Source organism: Fukomys damarensis, unplaced genomic scaffold (assembly GCF_012274545.1).
Source record: "Fukomys damarensis isolate Sample0158 unplaced genomic scaffold, DMR_v1.0_HiC HiC_scaffold_1, whole genome shotgun sequence".
Classification (NCBI taxonomy): domain Eukaryota; kingdom Metazoa; phylum Chordata; class Mammalia; order Rodentia; family Bathyergidae; genus Fukomys; species Fukomys damarensis.
In genome coordinates this window covers 26,405,123-26,424,535 of record NW_022900913.1, presented here as the reverse complement: position 1 = coordinate 26,424,535, position 19,413 = coordinate 26,405,123, and the positions used below count along the sequence as shown (strand labels likewise).

The 19,413-nt window shown below is 36.3% G+C and overlaps 1 protein-coding gene and 1 long non-coding RNA gene across 3 annotated transcripts in view; one reads left to right on the top strand and one right to left on the bottom strand.

Moving 5' to 3' along the window:
- C1qtnf3 (C1q and TNF related 3) overlaps positions 1-7,500 on the top strand; it is a 17,149-nt gene extending 9,649 nt beyond the window's left edge. For both annotated transcript variants that reach the window (XM_010605432.2, XM_010605431.2), the window contains exons 4-6: positions 751-880; positions 2,593-2,692; positions 6,295-7,500. In XM_010605432.2, coding sequence (XP_010603734.1) covers positions 751-880; positions 2,593-2,692; positions 6,295-6,454 — 390 coding nt within the window. In that variant the 3' untranslated portion in view covers positions 6,455-7,500. The remainder of the gene's footprint in view (positions 1-750; positions 881-2,592; positions 2,693-6,294) is intronic.
- Positions 6,436-19,413, bottom strand: LOC104849139. Its single transcript, XR_776654.2, has 4 exons — positions 18,655-19,413; positions 13,633-13,668; positions 7,476-7,629; positions 6,436-6,506 (listed from the first exon to the last, which is right to left on the bottom strand). It is a non-coding gene; the product is annotated as an uncharacterized LOC104849139 (long non-coding RNA).

Below are 19,413 nucleotides of genomic sequence, written 5' to 3'. Positions count from 1 at the left end.
TGGATATTCTTGCAGATATTTTCTTTAATTTACCCATATAATAACCTCACCTACACAGACACACATAACAAAGTCTGGTACCAAGTCATAATGATCCTGTGTTGCCTACTTTTTAATTAACAAAAGTATTAAAGACATTTTACCATTTTATATGTGTACACTTTTGTACATATACATTTAGATCAAATAATTTCCATGTGTATTAAAATAATTTGTTCTGTGAAAAATTAACTAAAATTTCTGTAAGATTTTTTGGGAGAAAATTAAATGCAGCATTAGTAAAATTAAAAAGTTGTTTCACTGTAGGTTTCTCAGATGCTTTAATATGCTATTATGCATTTAATAGCTACAATCTGATCATTTCATTCAAGTTTCTTCAATATTATTTGACAACAGAATTTTAATATTTCTAAAAGTGTTTTAGTTTATGAGCTACCAAAATGAGCACTGGAAAAGTGTTTTGAAGACCAATGTTCTCTGAAATGTATGTTCAGAACTATTGATATACATTGAGATTCTAACATCTGCATCACATAAAAAGTTAGAAAATATTAGAAATTACTATAATTTATTTCATTCTTTCTCTTTATTTCAAATTTTGCCATTGCAGTCTATGGCCACACCACCCTGATGTGCCTGATCTTGTCAAATTTTGCCATTACAAATAATGCCAAAATAAATTTACTTGTATAAAAACTTTATTACTTTAAGATAAATTGCCTATTAATTGAACATCAACTCCTTCCTTAGATTGCATTCATGGCTTCTCTGGCAACTCATTTCAGCAATCAGAACAGCGGGATTATCTTCAGCAGCGTGGAGACCAACATTGGAAACTTTTTTGATGTCATGACTGGAAGATTTGGGGCCCCTGTATCAGGTAAGGTGTAAAATTAAATTGATAATTGCATCAACCTGGCAATCAAAGAGGAGATCAGGGATCATTAGGCTCCCACAGTTTACTGTATAAACCTTATCAATAGATTGTAAAGCAGCTACTTCATCTTTTTCCACTTTGACGATGAGGGTGTGAAGAAAGCTGATTTTTATAAGTACAGCAGCTCAGAGATCTGGAAATCATAGAGTCAACATGTTGGCTCCCATTTCACTAGCTCCCCTCGCCAAGGCAAGCTATGTGGAGGTGCAGTACATATTTAGCCCGTATTTCCATTTCAAGGATTTAATTTATTTGCCATCTGATTTCTTAGTCTGCTTTTTAAAAATGTTTTTTATGTTTCATAGTTTTCATAGTTTCATAGCTTTTGTGTATGTTTCACAGTTCTCATCTTTTTTAAAAAAACATATAGTTCCCTGTAATTTTGATTCTAACTTTATCTTGCTGTGGCATGAAAAATTGTCTTGTATGTGTGTATATGTGCATGTGTTTATGATATGAAATCGTATAAAATGTAAAAAAACTCAACACATATAAATTGCATTCTTTACATCCTTGTATATCTGACTTTACTTTTCCTCTGCAGGCCAATCTCTAAGGATATAAATGGGCACAAATAACTTTTATATAATTTCCTAGCACACAAAGCATAAACATACTTTTATTTGGTTCAGTTTGAGTCAGAATTACACCAACACAGTTTCTATCTCACTTGATAACAGCTTTGGAAAAGATATAGACTGTGAGTGCTTTTTTCCTTTTCCTTTTTTATGTTTTTGGTTTTTTTCTCTTGCAAGGCCATTAATTTTAAACTGAAATATGGGAATCAAAAGGGCTTGATGATTTATATTCACTTAACTTTCCAAAATGAACTCCCAAATACAAAATTATTTATAATTGGGAAATTTTTCCTTTTAGCTTGTCTGTCTGCTGTTGGACTGGTATTCAATAAAAGCATTTCTGTGCTGGAATTTAGAGGATATTAAGTCCTGTTAAATTGTTTTCCATTAGGAGCCTGGAGCTGTTCTAAGAAAACACATCTTTTAAAATATGTTAGTCTTTTTAAAAATAAGTAAAAGTAGCAGTTTTTTAGTAACAAGATTGTGTTTCTGTCTTGAAGTTGAATCTTTCTATTTATTATACTCAAGTTCACAGATTTACTGTGAACAAAATGAGAAAATACTGGAATTATTCTTTTGAATTATGAAATATTTATTGTGCAAGCCAGTGTTTATCTTCAGCTGACATTTTGCAAGTATAGTTATGCATTATAATATCATACTTGGCTAAGTTATTTAGGCCACAGAATACCATGTACTTATTTATAGGACTCTGTATTTTGTCATTATGAGTCCCATGGTAGAGGTTAATAATAGACAACTGGTATTTACAAATGGGATGGAATTTAACCCCAAACTTTGTGTCAGGACTCAGGTAATGAAAATTCAATTACCACAAGGTAGACTCCCTTAAGACTTAAAAAAAAAATCTTACTAGGGATACACATTTAGATGCTCTCAAATTTTTAAAGCATCTTGAAGGTGAGCAGACACAGGTACACTTGTGCATATAAATATCAAGAAGAAACTACATTCTACATAGAATATCAACAAAAGAAATATGAAGTCTGTGTTATCTTCAAATCCTCAGTGTATGGTATGTTCATACAAACATGGACAAATCCCTGCCTTTTTCAGGTGTGTATTTCTTCACCTTCAGCATGATGAAGCATGAAGATGTGGAGGAAGTGTACGTGTACCTTATGCACAATGGAAATACAGTCTTCAGCATGTACAGGTGGGTGGTCTTTTCTATCAGGGTCTCATCTACACATATATTATCATAATTTGTAGAAAGAAAATCCAATGACAGGGTAATATGTAGGCATCAGCAGAGTATAATGTGGCCCCCGTGTAAGTTAAAGCCCCCATACACCAATATATGTGAGATTATCATGAGTGTGCAGCTCACAATAAATTGGATGAAACTGCACAACAGCAGGTTGATTAGAAACTTGGAGATTATTACTAGCATCACTCCCAAAACCAATCATTTGGATTCTTTTCTAAACTCATTTCTCTCTCTCTCTCTCTCTCTCTCTCTCTCTCTCTCTCTCTCTCTCTCTTTTCTGCTTTCTCCACTCTTCTACCCTTTGCCTCAGGCTTAGCACCGGTGGTAGCTTCTCTCCCATCACCTGCTTGGGCATGTGGATAAGTCTGGGAATCCCTTTCTTTCCCTGGCCCTGATCCCTGGGCTGGGCTGCTGCTTTGAGACTTATGCTAGCAACCTGGTCCTTGGACTCCTTGGGAAAAATTATTTATAAATCAATATTGCACTTTGTTCTGATGGTAGCCTAGGACATGTAACATCTTTCCCATAATTAAGTGAGTTATTGTTATCAGGTAGTCTCCTTCTAGAATAGTTCACCAAATAAATGTTACTGCATTTTAGGCACTTGTGTTTTGGTTTCCAGATTCTTTTCACTTCAAATAAAGAATTGAATGAGACAAGTAAAAAAGGGTACAAAGTTTATTTGAAAAAATGAAAGGTGAAGGGTAAGAGATAAACTGCTTTTGCAGAACAAACATGAGAGAGTAAGAGAGAAGAGAAATAAAAAGTAAAAGTGAAAATAAAGTATACCATGGGGAACATAGGGTAGACTAAAGTGAGGAAAGCCTTGCCAGTAGGCTTTTGATGGTCTGTGTCCTTTTATTTCTTCCACGCATTGCAGAACCTGTGAGAAGTCCATATGCAGGGCTTTGTGAATTATTTAGTGCATGTGTCATGAAATCAGCTCATACTTACTCCTCCATTCAACTCTGCCATGCCCTGCCATCCTGCCTCATTTTGAATTGTCTGTGAAGAATTTTGTGGCTGCTTGTTACATTTTTTCATGTTATTTCTGATGATTTGTGATTATTGTAGTAAGTGCAGTGGGTCCAGGTGTAGGGACCCCAAAACTCACCCTAGCCAATCATGTTTCTCTCTCAGAGAACGGAAGAAGAGTTAGAGAATACCAGTGTAATGCAAAAACTTTATGGCAAGAAGCGATACAAAGCAACTCCAGGGAAGAATGGGGCCATCAGAGCTGAGTCACCACCAAATCTGGGGCAGTGGTCCTGTTTTATGGGGTAGGGACACTGTCTCCACACCCTCTGAGGGTTGACACTAGATTGCTAGAGTTTTGATTCTAGGCTAATAGAGGAATTTGGGCAGCAACCTGCACCAGGAGAGACAGTGTTGTCTACACATAGCCTGGTATCAAAACCACAGACTGTCAGCTCCTTGTAACTACCCAGAAGGCAGTCTCAAAACTATAGGCTGTCAGATCTTCTGTTTGCTGAGATGCAGGGGCTATTTCCTTTCTACTTCTTAGAGGGTCCCAGATTTCTAACCTAACCCTATATGTGTTCTGACTATCTCTACAATTGTTTTCTTCTGGAGCATGGCCTGAAAGGGAGGTTATACTGAGATTCCAAAAGCAGAAAAAGATGACTTACTGTAGGTGAAACTACTGCAATAAATCAAAATATAATGGCTCAAGTATGCTAGAATTGTATTTTTCTTGACAGATGCAGGGCAAGAGCCAGGTTGGGGAAAGAAGAGGGTGGCAGGAAAACTAGAAGACATTGTGGAAAGGTCAGGAGAAGGGTTTTCCTCCGGGATTTTGAGAGACTCAGCATATGAAATCAACTCTGCCATCAATAAAACCGACTTAAAACTTCTTACTGATTATCATGACTGCTGCAGTCAGAAGAAGTAAAGTGCAATAAGCTTCTAGTATTTTTTATGCATCAGACATTGTTTTCAGACAACCCAATCACACTATTTCTGACTCCACCCAACCAATGCAAAGGCAAAAAGGAAACGCCCTGAAGCTCCATATAGAGGAGAGTGTCTTCCAGTGAACAGCCAGCCTTCTCTGACTCTATGGCTTCCAAATCTCTGTTGAACTCTTTTTCCTACTTTAGAATATTCATCTACCCAACTCTACTCCTGTGGGAGATGCCTAATCCACAGTTCATATATCAAGCTCAAAATTTAAGATTCGGGTAATGAATGGTTCTTTTCTTCAAGTCAGTCTCTCTGTTTCTCTTTGTCCTGGATTCTGTTCTCTGGGTGAGTCTTCTTTGGTTTGTTTTCATCCATGGCCATATCTAAAAGGTGAGTAGCCTGTTTCATGGCTCTTTCATAGCCCACTTTCTCCTGTTGTGAATTTGAGAGCTAGGTTAAACATTCTAATCATTTTTAGTTCAGGTTGGGTCTTTGGTAATAACGTACCATTTCCTTAGAAACCTAGGAGGCTTTTGCTCTGATTGCTACCAGTGACATTTGTAAATCAATCACACCCAATGTCTTTTTTTCCTCCTCTGTGGAACTGGGAATTGAACCAAGGGCCTTCATACTGCCACACCCTCAGCCTTATTTTGAGATGGGGTCTTGTTAGTCACTAAATTACTCAGGCTAGGCTTGAACTTGGAGCCTCCTACATCAGCCTCTCAAGAGATCTGGGATAACAGGTGTGTGCTACCAGGCTGGGGTCCATTGCACTTTTTCTGATAGGTGTTTTTTAGCCTGCTATTCTTTTGCTAACTTGTCTTTTCCCCTTATTCTTAATGTAGAGGTAAAGTTACCCTGAGGCCTTTTAAAACAACAGGATTGAGTAGCAAAGCAGCTTTTTCAATCTTGTTAGTCCCCAGCTGTCTGGATTCCATTTACTTATATTTACTTTTGTTTCAACTCTGTCAGTTCTTACCTGGAGTCACCTTTTGTAAAAACACTTAAAGTCCTTTTTCTAATCATTTCCCTTACTTATACTGCATGCATTATCTTTCTTCTTGTTATTACGTTTTGCCATAGCATAAGATAGATCTTCAGATCTCCAGCTTACAGATTTGTTCCCCCATTGCTCTCTGCCTGACCATGAGTCACTGAAACATAGTTTAATTGGATTTGTGGTAGCTCATCCTCCTTTAGTAACAAAGTCCAGATTATTTAGGGAAAGCTAAACTGCTACAACAAAGACTCAGTATAATGGCTCAAACACAGAACTTTCTTTCTTTCTGGTCATAGTCCAAGGTAGAGAATTTGGGTAGGTGTTCCAGATGAGGAGGGGAGCTCTCCTCTGTGTAGTAGTCTTTAATTAAGTACCCAGACTTTTACATATGGCTCCCAAGGTAATTCTAGTCATTACCATTAATGTACCTGACAGTCATGAGGAAGAAAGTGCAAGGAGGAGAGTTTGTGAATTTTATTGGCCAGCTCTAGAAGTGGCATTTGTCATTTCTGCTCACACGCCATTTTAGAGAACACAAAAGAGAAAGGAAGGGTAGATTTTGGTGACAAACCGGCTGTGTACTGGAAAGACTAAGTAGTTTTGTGCCTCTTTTTCTTTCCAGCTATGAGACAAAGGGGAAATCAGATACATCCAGCAATCATGCAGTGCTGAAGCTTGCCAAAGGGGATGAAGTTTGGCTGAGAATGGGAAATGGCGCTCTTCATGGGGACCACCAGCGCTTCTCCACCTTTGCAGGCTTCCTGCTCTTTGAAACTAAGTAAACAGATGAATACAACTCCACTTCAGAGAAGACTTGTAGCTGAGTTGGTATTGCTAGGATTTAAGAAACATACCATATTAAGGGCTCTACAATCTGTATCTACAGAAACAGTTATTAGTTACACCGCTATCATGCTACAAGTCCACTAATAATGTTGGATCACTCAGGGCCTCAGATAAATAAATCACAATGTTGTCTTCCCAGATGGCCTTCACAAATATACTTAGTACCTTTGTCACTCTTTCCCTAGGGAGCTAAAATAGAATTGTCCTTTGATGTAGGTGAGAATTCATTGTTCCCATCAGAGGAGGCACTGCAGGACTGTTGGTGTTATTTGAAATATCAAATATCAGGAGCCCCCCAAATTTTTAGTTCATTATTCTTTATAATATTGCAGAGAATAGGACACAGTGATCACATTGAGGCAGGGGCAAAAATATGGGTGCTTATTTCTAGGTACTGGAAATGTGTACAATCTGGATTGGGAAGTAACAATTTGATCCCGTAAGTCAGTATTCACAAAATAAAGTGTACTTAATTTTTTAAAAGCAATTTCACATAGCTTTTATGTGGTAAAAGTATTTACAATGCCCACATATAACTGGCTCCTTTTTGTAAAGATGTTTCTGTAATTAATTCTTTACTTGTAATGGTTTGCACTTTTAGAAACAGATTTTTCTCAAGATGTATAATTGGTTTTATCAGATCTGGTTTATTAGATTGATTTTTTTTTTTTGCAATTGCACTCTTTGAATTATAGTACCTTTTTATTGACCCTGAGTTGCAGAATCAGCTAAGATAAGCTTAGGTCAATATGAGACAGATGTTAGCACATGCTTTTCTATTAATTTGGAAATCACCTCAATATATTTATGTTTTATACATACTATATCATATTGAAGGGACTGTATATTTCAAAACTAATGCATATAAAATATATAGACATTCCATTTGAGAGACATAGAAGAAAGTATCTTTACATTTTATTCAATAAAAATGACACTGTTGCAGGAATCTCTCACCCAGAGATGGGACACCAATGCTCTTTCCGGGAAGTGGCTTTATTTATGACACCATGGGCCCAGTGGATTCATATCTGTATCCAAATGCTGAACACCCAGCATGGCAGGGGGTCTTGCCTTTTATACACTTCTGGGTCTGGGGTCTTTTTCTCCCCTATATGGTAACACAAAAACAAATGACAGCAGGATTGGGTACAACCCATGTTACAGAGTCAAGCTATAACTGCACATGCATACGTAGGAACTAACTGCACCAGTTGACTTCCTTTACTCTAAGAAGGTCCACATTCCTTGAAGACCCACATTCCTTAAGGGAAAGGCTCTGCCACATTCTTTAGGGAGGGGTCCTGCCACAATATGACTTCCTTGGTTACCATATTTAAGTAATGCTCACAGAGAAGTTTTGATATACCAGGTGTTTCTTTATACCAGGCTTTTGCCTAGCCTGAACATCAAAATCTATCTTCAAAGGTAAAATTTGCCACTAAAAGAATATTTATAAGTATGTGCCATAAGTGCTGAAGATGGGATCCACAATTAGTAGTTTGTTTCAAAAAAAAAAGTATCATTGGGATATATATTTACTCTATTATTAAATTATGTTTAAAGTGAACTAATGAGATGTCTACTTGAAGAAATATTATATAATGATTTACCTTTGAAACAATGAGCCCTTATTTCATTTTCTATAAGAACTTGAATTTCCACATAGGCATTTAAACTATAGATTTCCTTGTATTAATCAACCTAGAGCTAGAGGCTGAAGATGTAAGTAGAGCTCCTTTATTAGCTGACTCAGCTCTTTTAATGCTCAGTTAAGCCTTTGATCCTTTACTTTTGATACAGAAACATGTTAAAACTCATCCTGAATCCATTTGTAATGCTCTTTTAAAGTGAATGGATATTAGCTATCATGTGCTCAATCAGTAGTATTTTGTATATATTTCTTTCCTCCTGGGTTGTGAGGTCATGAAGTTTAGGTTTCCTATGTCAAATGTCTTCATATTTCATAGAAATACACTGCCAATAGGTATTTGAATGTTGCATGTTGACCAAAGAGATTTCATACCTGAAGAGTGTATACTACCTAATAAATGCCTACAGAAAGATTTTGGCGTGGCTTTAGATAAAGCTGTAGCAAGAAAAAATGCATTAACTATGTATATAATATAAATATATCTTTGTTAAATGTATCCCTCTTTAATGTTCTTAATAAAATGTAATAGTCATATAATTGTAAGTAATATGGTTTAAACAAAGAACAGTATTTTCATGCAGACCATGTGAAGAGCCATGCAAAGCAGTGATGTGTGCAGAGAGCAGGGTCACCTGTTTTCCCAAAGCTCTATGATTCTAGCTTTCATTCTAGTAGAGACACCCAAGATATGGTTGTTGGCTGGTGGAAAGCTTCTTAGGCTTGCAAATAAATCCCAATATGAAAAAACCTATTCAGGAGAGAGAAGGAGGCCAAAGTAATTCTCAATGCTTTCGGTTTTACTCATGATCATAATTATATAGTTTTCCTTCCTTGTCTGTTTTGCTTTCTGTGGCTTCAGTTACCCATGGCCAACCCAGGTCTACAAACATTGAATAGAAAATTCCAGAAATAAACAACTTATAAATTTGAATTGTGTGCCATTCTGAGTAACATAACGAAGTTTTGTGCTGACCTGACTCTAATCTACAGCCACGAATCATCCCTTTTTCTATGGTATCCAAAGGATGTAGACCCCATCATCTCATTACTCACTTACTAGGTATCTCAGACTGACTGTTGCCTTATAATGATGCTTGTATTCAAGTACTATTTTATTTAATAATTGTCCCAAAGTATAAGAATAGTGATGCTGACAATCTGGATATGCCAAAGAGAAGCTATAAAGTGCTTCCTTTAAGTGAAAAGGTGAAAGTTCTCAACTTATGGAGAAAAGCAATCATATACTGAGGTCATTAAGAGCTACAGGAATAACAGATCATCTATCTGTAGAAATGTGAAGAACTATGAGTTCTAGTTTTACTGTTGCATCTCAAAGTATAAAAGTTATAGCCATAGTAAACAAGTGCTTAATTAAGATGGAAAGGACACTGAATTTGTCCATGTCAGTGTAGAAAAAAACAACGGCTATATATGGTATCCTGCTGTAATTTGATCTAATATAGCAAGATATATACTCAAATATTATTTGTGCCATTTGAGATATTGAGGAATTTTATTGAGCATATCATGAAAAAAGTTGACATAAAAATAAAATTAAAATAAATTCAAACAGGATGAATATGCAATGGAATTACAAAGGATGTGGCTAGAATTGATAAACGTACTTAGGGAAAGATTTTGTAGTAATCTAGGAGCTACTATGATATTTAGAGTAGAATTCATACCTTTCCTGAGTATTCTCTAATAGTGACTAATAGATTAAGGGGGGCGTCTAGTGGACAAGTTATGTAAAAGAGAGTGTTTTAACAGGCACAGAAAGCAGAAGGTCAGGCACTCCCAAGGGAGATGAACAACATCCAGCTGAGAGAGCATGAAAGAAGCTTGTGGAAAAGATATTTGCTGGCCAGGGATAATTTCTTGCTTTGTTATGCTTGCAGTGTTAAACTATCTTTTTTTCCCTGACTTTTAAAGAATCACTATAGAAAATTTATATATAAAATTTAGTATAAAACTATCTCATCAAATTTAACATTAGCATTTTGAATTAGTTCTTTTTGTGTATATATTTAGGCTTTTCTTTTTAAAATAGTAATGTTATCTTACATGTGCTTTTTATATATCTCATATTTTGCTACAGTTTGACTTAATATATTTTTTTTTCAGCTTTAATTGAGTTTATTGGTACATTTTAGGGATACAGTACAGTTACATTCATTGTTGGGATCTTGTACCTCCACATGACAAGTCTTGATTCTCATTTTTTCCCCTTACCTCTGCCCTCCCTTCACCCCCTCCTCCCCTCTCCATCTGCAACCACTTTATTTCCATCTTTTCATTATCTCACATTTTTTTCTTTTCCCTTATTACCCTTCCCCTAATCCCACCTTCCCTACACCTTTAGCTCCTTTCTTCCCATTTCTAAATGTCAGTAATCTTATTAGGATCTTCTGTATTATTGCACATTATTCACACCAGAGATGACTTAATATATGTTAAGAGCACTCTCAAGTGTTATTTCAGACTATTTGAAAACATAATTTTAATGGCTGAATAACTTAGTTACCCTTTTTGTTCAGAGTTTTTTTTTCTATTTTTAGGGATGTTTTTAAAAATTACAAATAATGTGTTTTGAGCAATATTTGTTAAAAAATACACTATGTGCACATAATTTCCTTTGAATAAACTTCTAGAAGTAGAATTACTTGATCAAAAGGTCTAGGTATAAGGATATTAATAATGTAAAAAATGTGTACTTATGTAAAGAGAGACTTTATCAGAAGGGATTAATGCAGTAAAGGTAAGGAATTACTCAGTATCTCAGCAGTCAGGAAGATATGGACTTTCCATTATGGAGACACAGAAATGAGACTGAAAAAAACCCAGGGTAAGGAAATGGGATGAGTGGGTGGCAGATATGTCAGAACAATAGATGAGGGAATGTCTTTCCCTGAGGGCAGCCTAATTTCTTGAGGGGTTAAAGAGAGCTTGTTGGCTATTTCAGTGTTCCAGGTGAGGTACAATTTATGGTCATGGGGGAAGGCGAAAAGCTACATGATTTTGGTCAAATTGATATAGCTGAGACTGAACAATTCAAGAAATAGTGGCTTGTAGCCAACTATAATTGCTTCCCTTATGTTTATTTTAAGTTGGCAACTGCCTGATGTCACAGTAACATTGTGAGTAAAGAGAAAGACCCTTCCCTACTGGTTTGAGGTCAATAGCATGAGAAAACATAAGAACTTCTCAAACATATGGAAATTGAATAACTCTCCTGAAAAACCAATGTGTCACAGAGGAAATTAAAGAAAAAATTAGACAGTTTTTACAATTTAATCATAATAAAACAATATGAATCTATGGGATACATTAAAAGCAGTTTTATGTGGGGCATTCAGGAGTGAATTCCCACAATAGGAAAGCTCAAATAAATAAACTAATGGTGAATCTTATGCTTCTAGAAAAAGAAAATCAAGAAAAATGCAAAGCTCATACAAGGGAGGAAATTATAAAGATCAGAAAAGAAAGAAATGCAATGGAGACTAAGAGCATCATACAAAAATCAACAAATCGAAGAGTTATTTTTGAAAGAAATAAAATCAATAAACCCTTAGGCAACCTTATTTAAAAAAATGGAAAGAAAATGCTCAAATTCATGCAATTAGGAACAAAAATGGTGAAGTCATCAGCAGAAATCCAGATGATCATCAATACTTACTTCAAGAACCTGTACTCTAATAAAAAGGAGAACACAGAAGAAATGGACAGATTTCTAGAAACATATGAATTACCAAATTTGAATAAAGAAGATATAAAAATTCTATACACCCTAATTACCATCAGTGAAATTGAAAATGTAATTAAAATTTACCAACAAATAAAAGCCCAGGTCCTGATGGCTTCACTACTGAATTCTACAAGATATTTAGAGAACCATTGCCACTACTCTTTAAACTTTTCAATGAAGTTTAAAGGGAAGCAATACTTCCAAATTCTTTCCTGGTTGGGTAGGTTTCTTAATGTCTGCCTTTACTTTGCTCACTGGTAAAATGAGATTGTCTATTAGTATGTTCCTCAAAGGGTTATTATTAGTTACTGTGTATACTATCTCTCAAGAAACAACAACAAAAAATCATGATTAGCAACCCAAAATAATGTACATTCATTATTTCACAATATCCACAGCCAGAGTCCAGGTATAGCTTAGTTGCTTCAGTGTATTTCACAGATTGACATGAAGGCAATGGCTAAGGCTGGGTATCTGAAAGTTCAGTTAGGGACAGATGTGCCCAAGCTCCCTAAGCTTTTGGAAGAATTTATCTTCTGGAAGGCGGATGGATTAAAGGGCTGTGAGGCAATTCTGTTTATTGTATGGGAGCTGCCATAAACTCCCTGTTATGGGGTGATTTTCAAAGAACTACTTATTTCATCAAAACATATAAGCTGTGACAATAAAGAAAGTTGACTAGCAAGAAAAGGTTATAATCTGTTGTGTCCTAACTATGAATGTGACAACCCATTGCCTTTGTGGTATTCTATTGATTGGAAGCAAGTCATTGGATCAGCTCACAGGCAAAAGGATGAGATTACACAAGGCAGGGATGATTTGTGGCCACTTTGATTCAGTTTTCCAACTTTCCCTTTGGGTAGTAAAGATCCATTTGCTCCAACGTGCAAAATCCATTCTTCTTCAGAGGTCCCATTCTGTTATACAGCTCAAAATCCTTAATCTCATTGTCTGCATCAGATCTAAATATGAGTTCAGCTTCTTGGATGTTCTTTTTTTTTAAGCTTATTGCTACATTTTAGGTGTTTTCTGCATCAGATCTAAATATGAGTTCAGCTTCTTGGATGTTCTTTTTTTTTAAGCTTATTGCTACATTTGGGGTGTTCAATACAGTTACATTCATCATTGGGATCTTGTACCTTTACATGATATATCTTGGTTCTTATTTTTTCCCCATTCCCCTGCCCTCCCTTCCTATTTACAAAGACTTTGATTCCATTTTTTCATTTTCTCATATATTTTCCTTTCCCCTATCCTCCCCCACTTCCCTTATCCCTTTAGACCTTTTCTTCCTATTTCACATTATTAATTGTACATTTGGATTCTTATTTACACTTTCAGTTTCTCACACCAGAGAAACTATTCAGTAGTTACACATGTGTGTCCTATTTATTTCACTTAAGAGTAGGCCATGATGTGCATCCATTTAGCTATAAATGTCTCTAGTTTATTATTCTTTATACTGAGTAGTACTGCATTTTATAAATAAAATTTTCATTTGAGAGCATAACATGTTTGTAATCCAAAGCATTTGTATATCAAAGTGAATTTCCACATAAGAAATAATGGAGACTCAGATGATTTGTTCCACAACCCAAAAATATTCACATTGATTATAATATTGTAACATAACAGAAAATAATAAAAGAGAATACCAAATATGAAAAACGAATAAATTGTGGACCAGGGATTTAGCTCAGTGGCACCACGCCTACCTGGCATGCTCAAGGTCCTAAATTCAATCCCCGGAACTGCAAAAAAGTAAAAATAAAAGTAAATAAAAAGAAAGAAAGAAAAATAAATTACACTTGTCTTTGAAAACCTTTCTGCTGTTGTGAGAGAGATATGAGTGAGGAGGATTATTGTGTAAGATGACCTTCACTATCACTAATGAAATCACTGCTATCTACTGGCTCAATGGAATCCTTCTTTTCATGCAATTTTAAGAAGGCACCTATCTGATGACACTTGCTTTTGCCATCTTTTGAGGATTTCACAGAAATGTGACATTACATTGTCATTAAAGAAACTCATCACTCACACTGCTATACTGATTTGGGGGATGTTTTTCTACAAAATTTTATACTACTTAGCATATTTTACAGATCTCCCTAATCTCATTTGAAGTGATGGATTCATCCTCCTTTTCCTCCTTTCCCTCTGAAGATGAGATGTTCCCCATAACCTCTTGCCTTTGAGAGATGATCACCCACAATCCTGCTGCCACAGCGAGGTTCAATTGTGATCATGTGATGTTTGGCATCATGTTCTATTTGTATTGAAGACATGGCTCATATATCAAGTTAAATTTTATTAGAAATGTTTACTCAGCTTCTGGCACACTTGCAGAACAAGTTACAATCCAAGGTTATGCTATAGTTCCTTTTGATTTGCTGATTGTCAAAGGAAGAGTCAAGTGATTGGCCCTCTTCCACCTAATACAATAGTGACACAGGGAAATGGATAGCAAGCATAGACATTCCAATTCAAAATGGGGAAAAGGAAAAAGGGAAAGGAGAAAATAATTCTGAAATCCAGTTGGACAGAGAGTAGAAGTTCCTTGATGTGTAGAACAGGCTGGGCCTCACTGTGAGTTACTCCATGTTGTATGGCATAGTAGCTTTCAAGATGTGCTTTGCCTTGAGTGACTCTTTTTCATAAAACAGTTTTCTCTACTTTGAGTGCAAATGCTGAGGCACAATGAATTGGTAACTTGTCTGTTAGATGTTGAACACATCAAACTTATGGACAAAAACAATTTCCAGATGCACAGCACAATTACAAGGCATAAATTTATATATAAATTAATCTAGCTAATAAATTTCCATCTATAGACTTATCAAATTAAATCAGGGGCAGAGGAACACGTGATGTATCTAAGTTCTATCAAGAAGACAGGCATGTGAACTCATTGGACACACCAGACTGACAAATGCTATATCCCTTTCACCTGGGTTATATAAAAAGAGGGATATTCAACACTGGGGTAGCACTGCCACATTCATTAGACCACCTGGTAAAAGCATCATGAAGCTGACAGACCATAAACTCCTACTTCATCTCAGCTTGGAATTCTGCTTGATTCAGTCCACTTAAACCGCCTGCCATCCAGATTCAAGCTCTGAATCAATTCTGCACTCTCACAAAGTCCTCTGCCTCCTTGAAGAAGCTCTACCTGGTCAGTAATCTTACCTAGCCCTCTCTCATGACTTTCTGTCTTGGCTTTCAGTTCTTCTACTTTAAATCCTATTGCCACCACCAAGCCTTTTTCCGCCATTCTGTAACCTATATCATTGTGCGGAGTGTGATGTATAACTTGAGTGTTATAGATAGTAGTAATTAAGACTGGAATTTTAAAAAAAATTGTTCTGTTCACTCGCTATGAAGTGAACACTTGTCAGCCTGATAAAGCTGACAAAATTCATGCAGCTCTTAAATTTGTTATTCAGTAAAACCTGACATTATGAAAAGACACGAATGTGTCTAGTGCTCACAACACCTAGTTAGCTTTCATGGCCTGTGACAATTCCAATATATATCTCCAATATATATCCTTTTCCTTAAAAGCATAACCACAAAAGAAAAACTCTAAGTGTAAAAGGAAAAAATAATTTAATATCAAGTGTCCCATAAGTGTCTAAAAATATCTTTCTTTGTTCCTATGGTATGTTTGTTTAAATTGTGATTCAAAGCAAGATTTATACATTAACATTTGCTTAATATATTTAAGTCTTTTTAAATTAGTTCAATGGCTTCTTATTATTTGCTTTCTAACAATGTGAATTCAGTTGGTTATATATTTTGGCTTTTTATGTCATATTCCTCTCCCCCTGTATATCCTATAAGTAGGGAGGCAATGTGCTTCGTTAGATTTAAAATGGACTTTTGGGAAAGAAAATCTTTGTGGGTATTGCTATTTACCACACCATACCCAGGGGTACATAATGGTCTAATACTTTTCCATATTAAAGTTGATCAGTTGGGGGCTGGAGATTTAGCTGAGTGGTGCTGCCCCCAGCCTCGCAAGTGCAAGGTCCTGAGTTTAATCCCTGGTACCAAAAAACAAAACAAAACAAAACAAAAAACTTGATCAGTGGGTTCTAGGTGACTCAGTCAGATTTACATATTATAAAGTTCTCAGCTATGGACTGAAATCTTGTATTCCCCAAAATACATATGTTGAAACCCTAATTCCCAATGTGATGGCATTTCTTGAGGGGTCTTCAAGAGTGACTAGGTCATTATAATCTATTCCTCATGGTGAGATTAGGGTCACTCTAAGAAGGGATAGAAGAGAGTTTGCTTCTTTTTTCTCTGCCCCATGAGGACATAAGATGCCAAGAATAGTGCCCTCAGCAAGAAACAAATCTGCCAGCACCTTGATTTTGGAATTTTCAGCCTCCAGAACTGTGAGAATAAATGTCCTTTATTTAAGCCACCCAGTTTATTTTTTTCTCAGCAACCTGAACAGATTAAGATATTCCTTCATTAGCTTCTTGTTTAATGTGCCCAGCAGCTAGTGATGATTCCAGCCTATATCCACTATTCCATTTGGATTTTCAAGATAACTGAACATTTTAAAGGAAGACATTGCTATGGTTTGAATGTGCTTTGTCCTCTCCAAAATTCATACTGAAATTTCCACTGTGGCATTATTGGCAGCTAGGATCTTTAAGAGGCTATTAGGTTGTTAAGAGCCATTAATGCCTTTCTTGAGAGTAAATTCTTACTGCCACAGACACAGAACTATTACCCAATAGTTCCCATGAAAGTGGGTTATCGTGAGGGATCCCCTGAAGTTTGCCTCAAGAACACATGCCTGCTTGCCTTCCCACTTTTCACCATACGTGGAAGCAGTGTGAGGCCTTCACCAGATGTACTGCCTTGGAACTTCCTAGTCTTCAAAACTGTGAGCCAAAATAAACCTGTTTTCTTTAATTTCTGAATCACTCAGTGACAAGTATTCTGCAATAGCAATTGAAAACAGAATAAAATAAACATTTTAAATTAGCTATTATCCTGAAAGATAATTCATATGAGAGGCAAGATAACTGCTTGGATTTTAGAATAACAAATTGGTATCTTAGCAAAATCTGTAATGGTGATTAGTAGTCATTTAAAAAGTATAATTATTAACTCATAAATGTTTACTTGAAGTAATTCAATCTACTACAGGCATTCTAAATTTCACCCTTTTGACTCTGATTTAGGCTGGTGCAACACTTTCACAAGGTAGGAGGAATCTACAAGTCCACCAGGGCAGAGATGACTGGAGACCTTGTAAGTCCTCCATGATAACTAGACTATCATTCCATGACCTTGAATGTGACTCCAGCTCTGAAGATTATTCAGTATCCTGCAAATGCCCAAATCAGCTTCTCAGCAATTAATTAATTAATGAGCTATGTGGTATTCTCTGAATTCATTTGGTATTTCTACCTGATTGATCTAAGAAGCAATAGAAATGAAAAGACCAGTTGATGTAAGAGTGAAAAGGTAGTTCAAAAAACAAGTGTAACATAACATCACATATAAATGAAAAACACAAAATATTATTGTTTGCCAAAATACAGTGTGTAAATAGCACAGCTTTCACATATAATGGAATAGAAGATACACATTAACATTTTTGGAGTGTTGTGAAGATTGTTTGTTTGTTTGTTTTTCTTGACCAGGGGACTGAGGGAGAGCAAGGAAATAAAGCTGCAGGTAGATGTTAATGAAGATGTTAGCTATGGAAGGAGGTAAAAAGCAGCTGATGCAGGACCCATTTACTCCTTTAATACAGGAAATTCAGTGGAGGAGGAAGAAAAAGTTGGGTGAATCTTCTTATTAATAGCCCTTGGACAAACAGATTAATAATAGATTAAGAGGAATAGGATGTTCTCTTGAATGCACTTAACATGATACACCATTACTTATGCTAAATAAATATATAATCTAGCAAGCATAATTCCATAGCTAAGCAATCTCTGGGATATAAAATAAAGCTCATTACATGACTGTGAGCCTCATTAGAGACTTCAACTATCATTGTGGATCAAAAGGTATGCCATAACAAAGTAGCATAGACTGGGTGGCTTAATCAACAGAAACTTATTTTCTCACAGTTCTGGAGGCTGAAAGTTCAGTCAAGGTGCTGTCTGGCTTGGTTTCCTCTGAAGCCTCTCTCTAGCTCGCAGAGAGCCACCTTCTCATTTCCTCAGTCATGCCCAGGTTTTCCATGTCAATGAACAGTAGTCATATTAAGGCCTAGGCATTCAAACTCATTTTAATTACCTTCTCAAAGGCGTCAGCTCTGAGAAGTCACATTTTCACATGATGAGTGTTAGGATTTGAATGTATATGGGTTTTTGACTCAGAAAAAATATTAAAAGTCATGTGAGATTTCCTAGGCCTGTCTCTCCATTAAGCCTTTCAGTGACCTGTATCTGTGAAACTGTTAGTAAAGCTTGATGCTAGGTAAGATTTCGGAATCATGTGAATATGATCCTGCATTTTAGTTCAATGTGTATCTTATTGTTGGTTTTGCAGAAAAATAAACTGGAAGACAATATGATGAAATTTTAAAGTTTAAGTCTAGATGTCTGTTTTATTATTCTTTGCAATTTTCTTTTGCAACTTTCTCAGAATACAAACAAAGAGGAGGAGATAAAATTTGTGCTTCCACAAATGAAGGCGTATGACACAGAGGCAACATGTCAAGCATTAAGAGATTTAGGCAGAATGGTACCTACCTGTAGTTGAGGGCAACTCCTCATAGGGACAGCCGAAAAGACCTTGAAAGGTAACCTCATAAAGAGTAGCTCAAACTTGCCTGAAAGATTTCTGAATTGTGTCCAGTTTTCCCCTTGGTTTTACTCCCCACTTCACATACATAAACCCTTACTTAAAAACCGAGTGAAGGGGTGTTCTGGCTCTGGCTTCTAGCTCTATTCCACATCCTAGAGCTGTAAAATTATGCCAGGCCTTGCACACAGACTTGCACACAGACTATATCGAGTAGAGAGAAAATGATTTCTAAAAGTAGTGGGGCTATTTGTATTTTATTATATATTTTGTAAAGATTGACATTAAAGTTAAACATTTAAAACTCTACCCATAGAAATAGCAGGTGACAAATCAAAAGGACTTTAAAGCTCTCTCATTTAGCCCCAGATAAGCAGCAGTTTGTTTCCCTAGCCCTTTTTGGAGGAGTCTCGATCCTATTCTGTCGCGAGCCGCGACGTTAGGATCCTGCCAGCAGGTCCTAAACCTGAAAGGACGAGGACGGAGAGAAGGGAGGCACTTTTCTTCTCATGGTCCTTGCTTTATTAGCGAACCTCTCCTTTTATACTCTCCAGCTGCGCGGCTGCAAGAGCGTACTGCCCACACATTCCAGAAGGAAACCGTTAAACAGATCAGACCACCAGTAAACCGTTACATGTGCTAGGCAACAGATCAGACCACCAGTTGAACTAGGCCGTTGCTATGGGCGACGGTACGTCCACACTGCT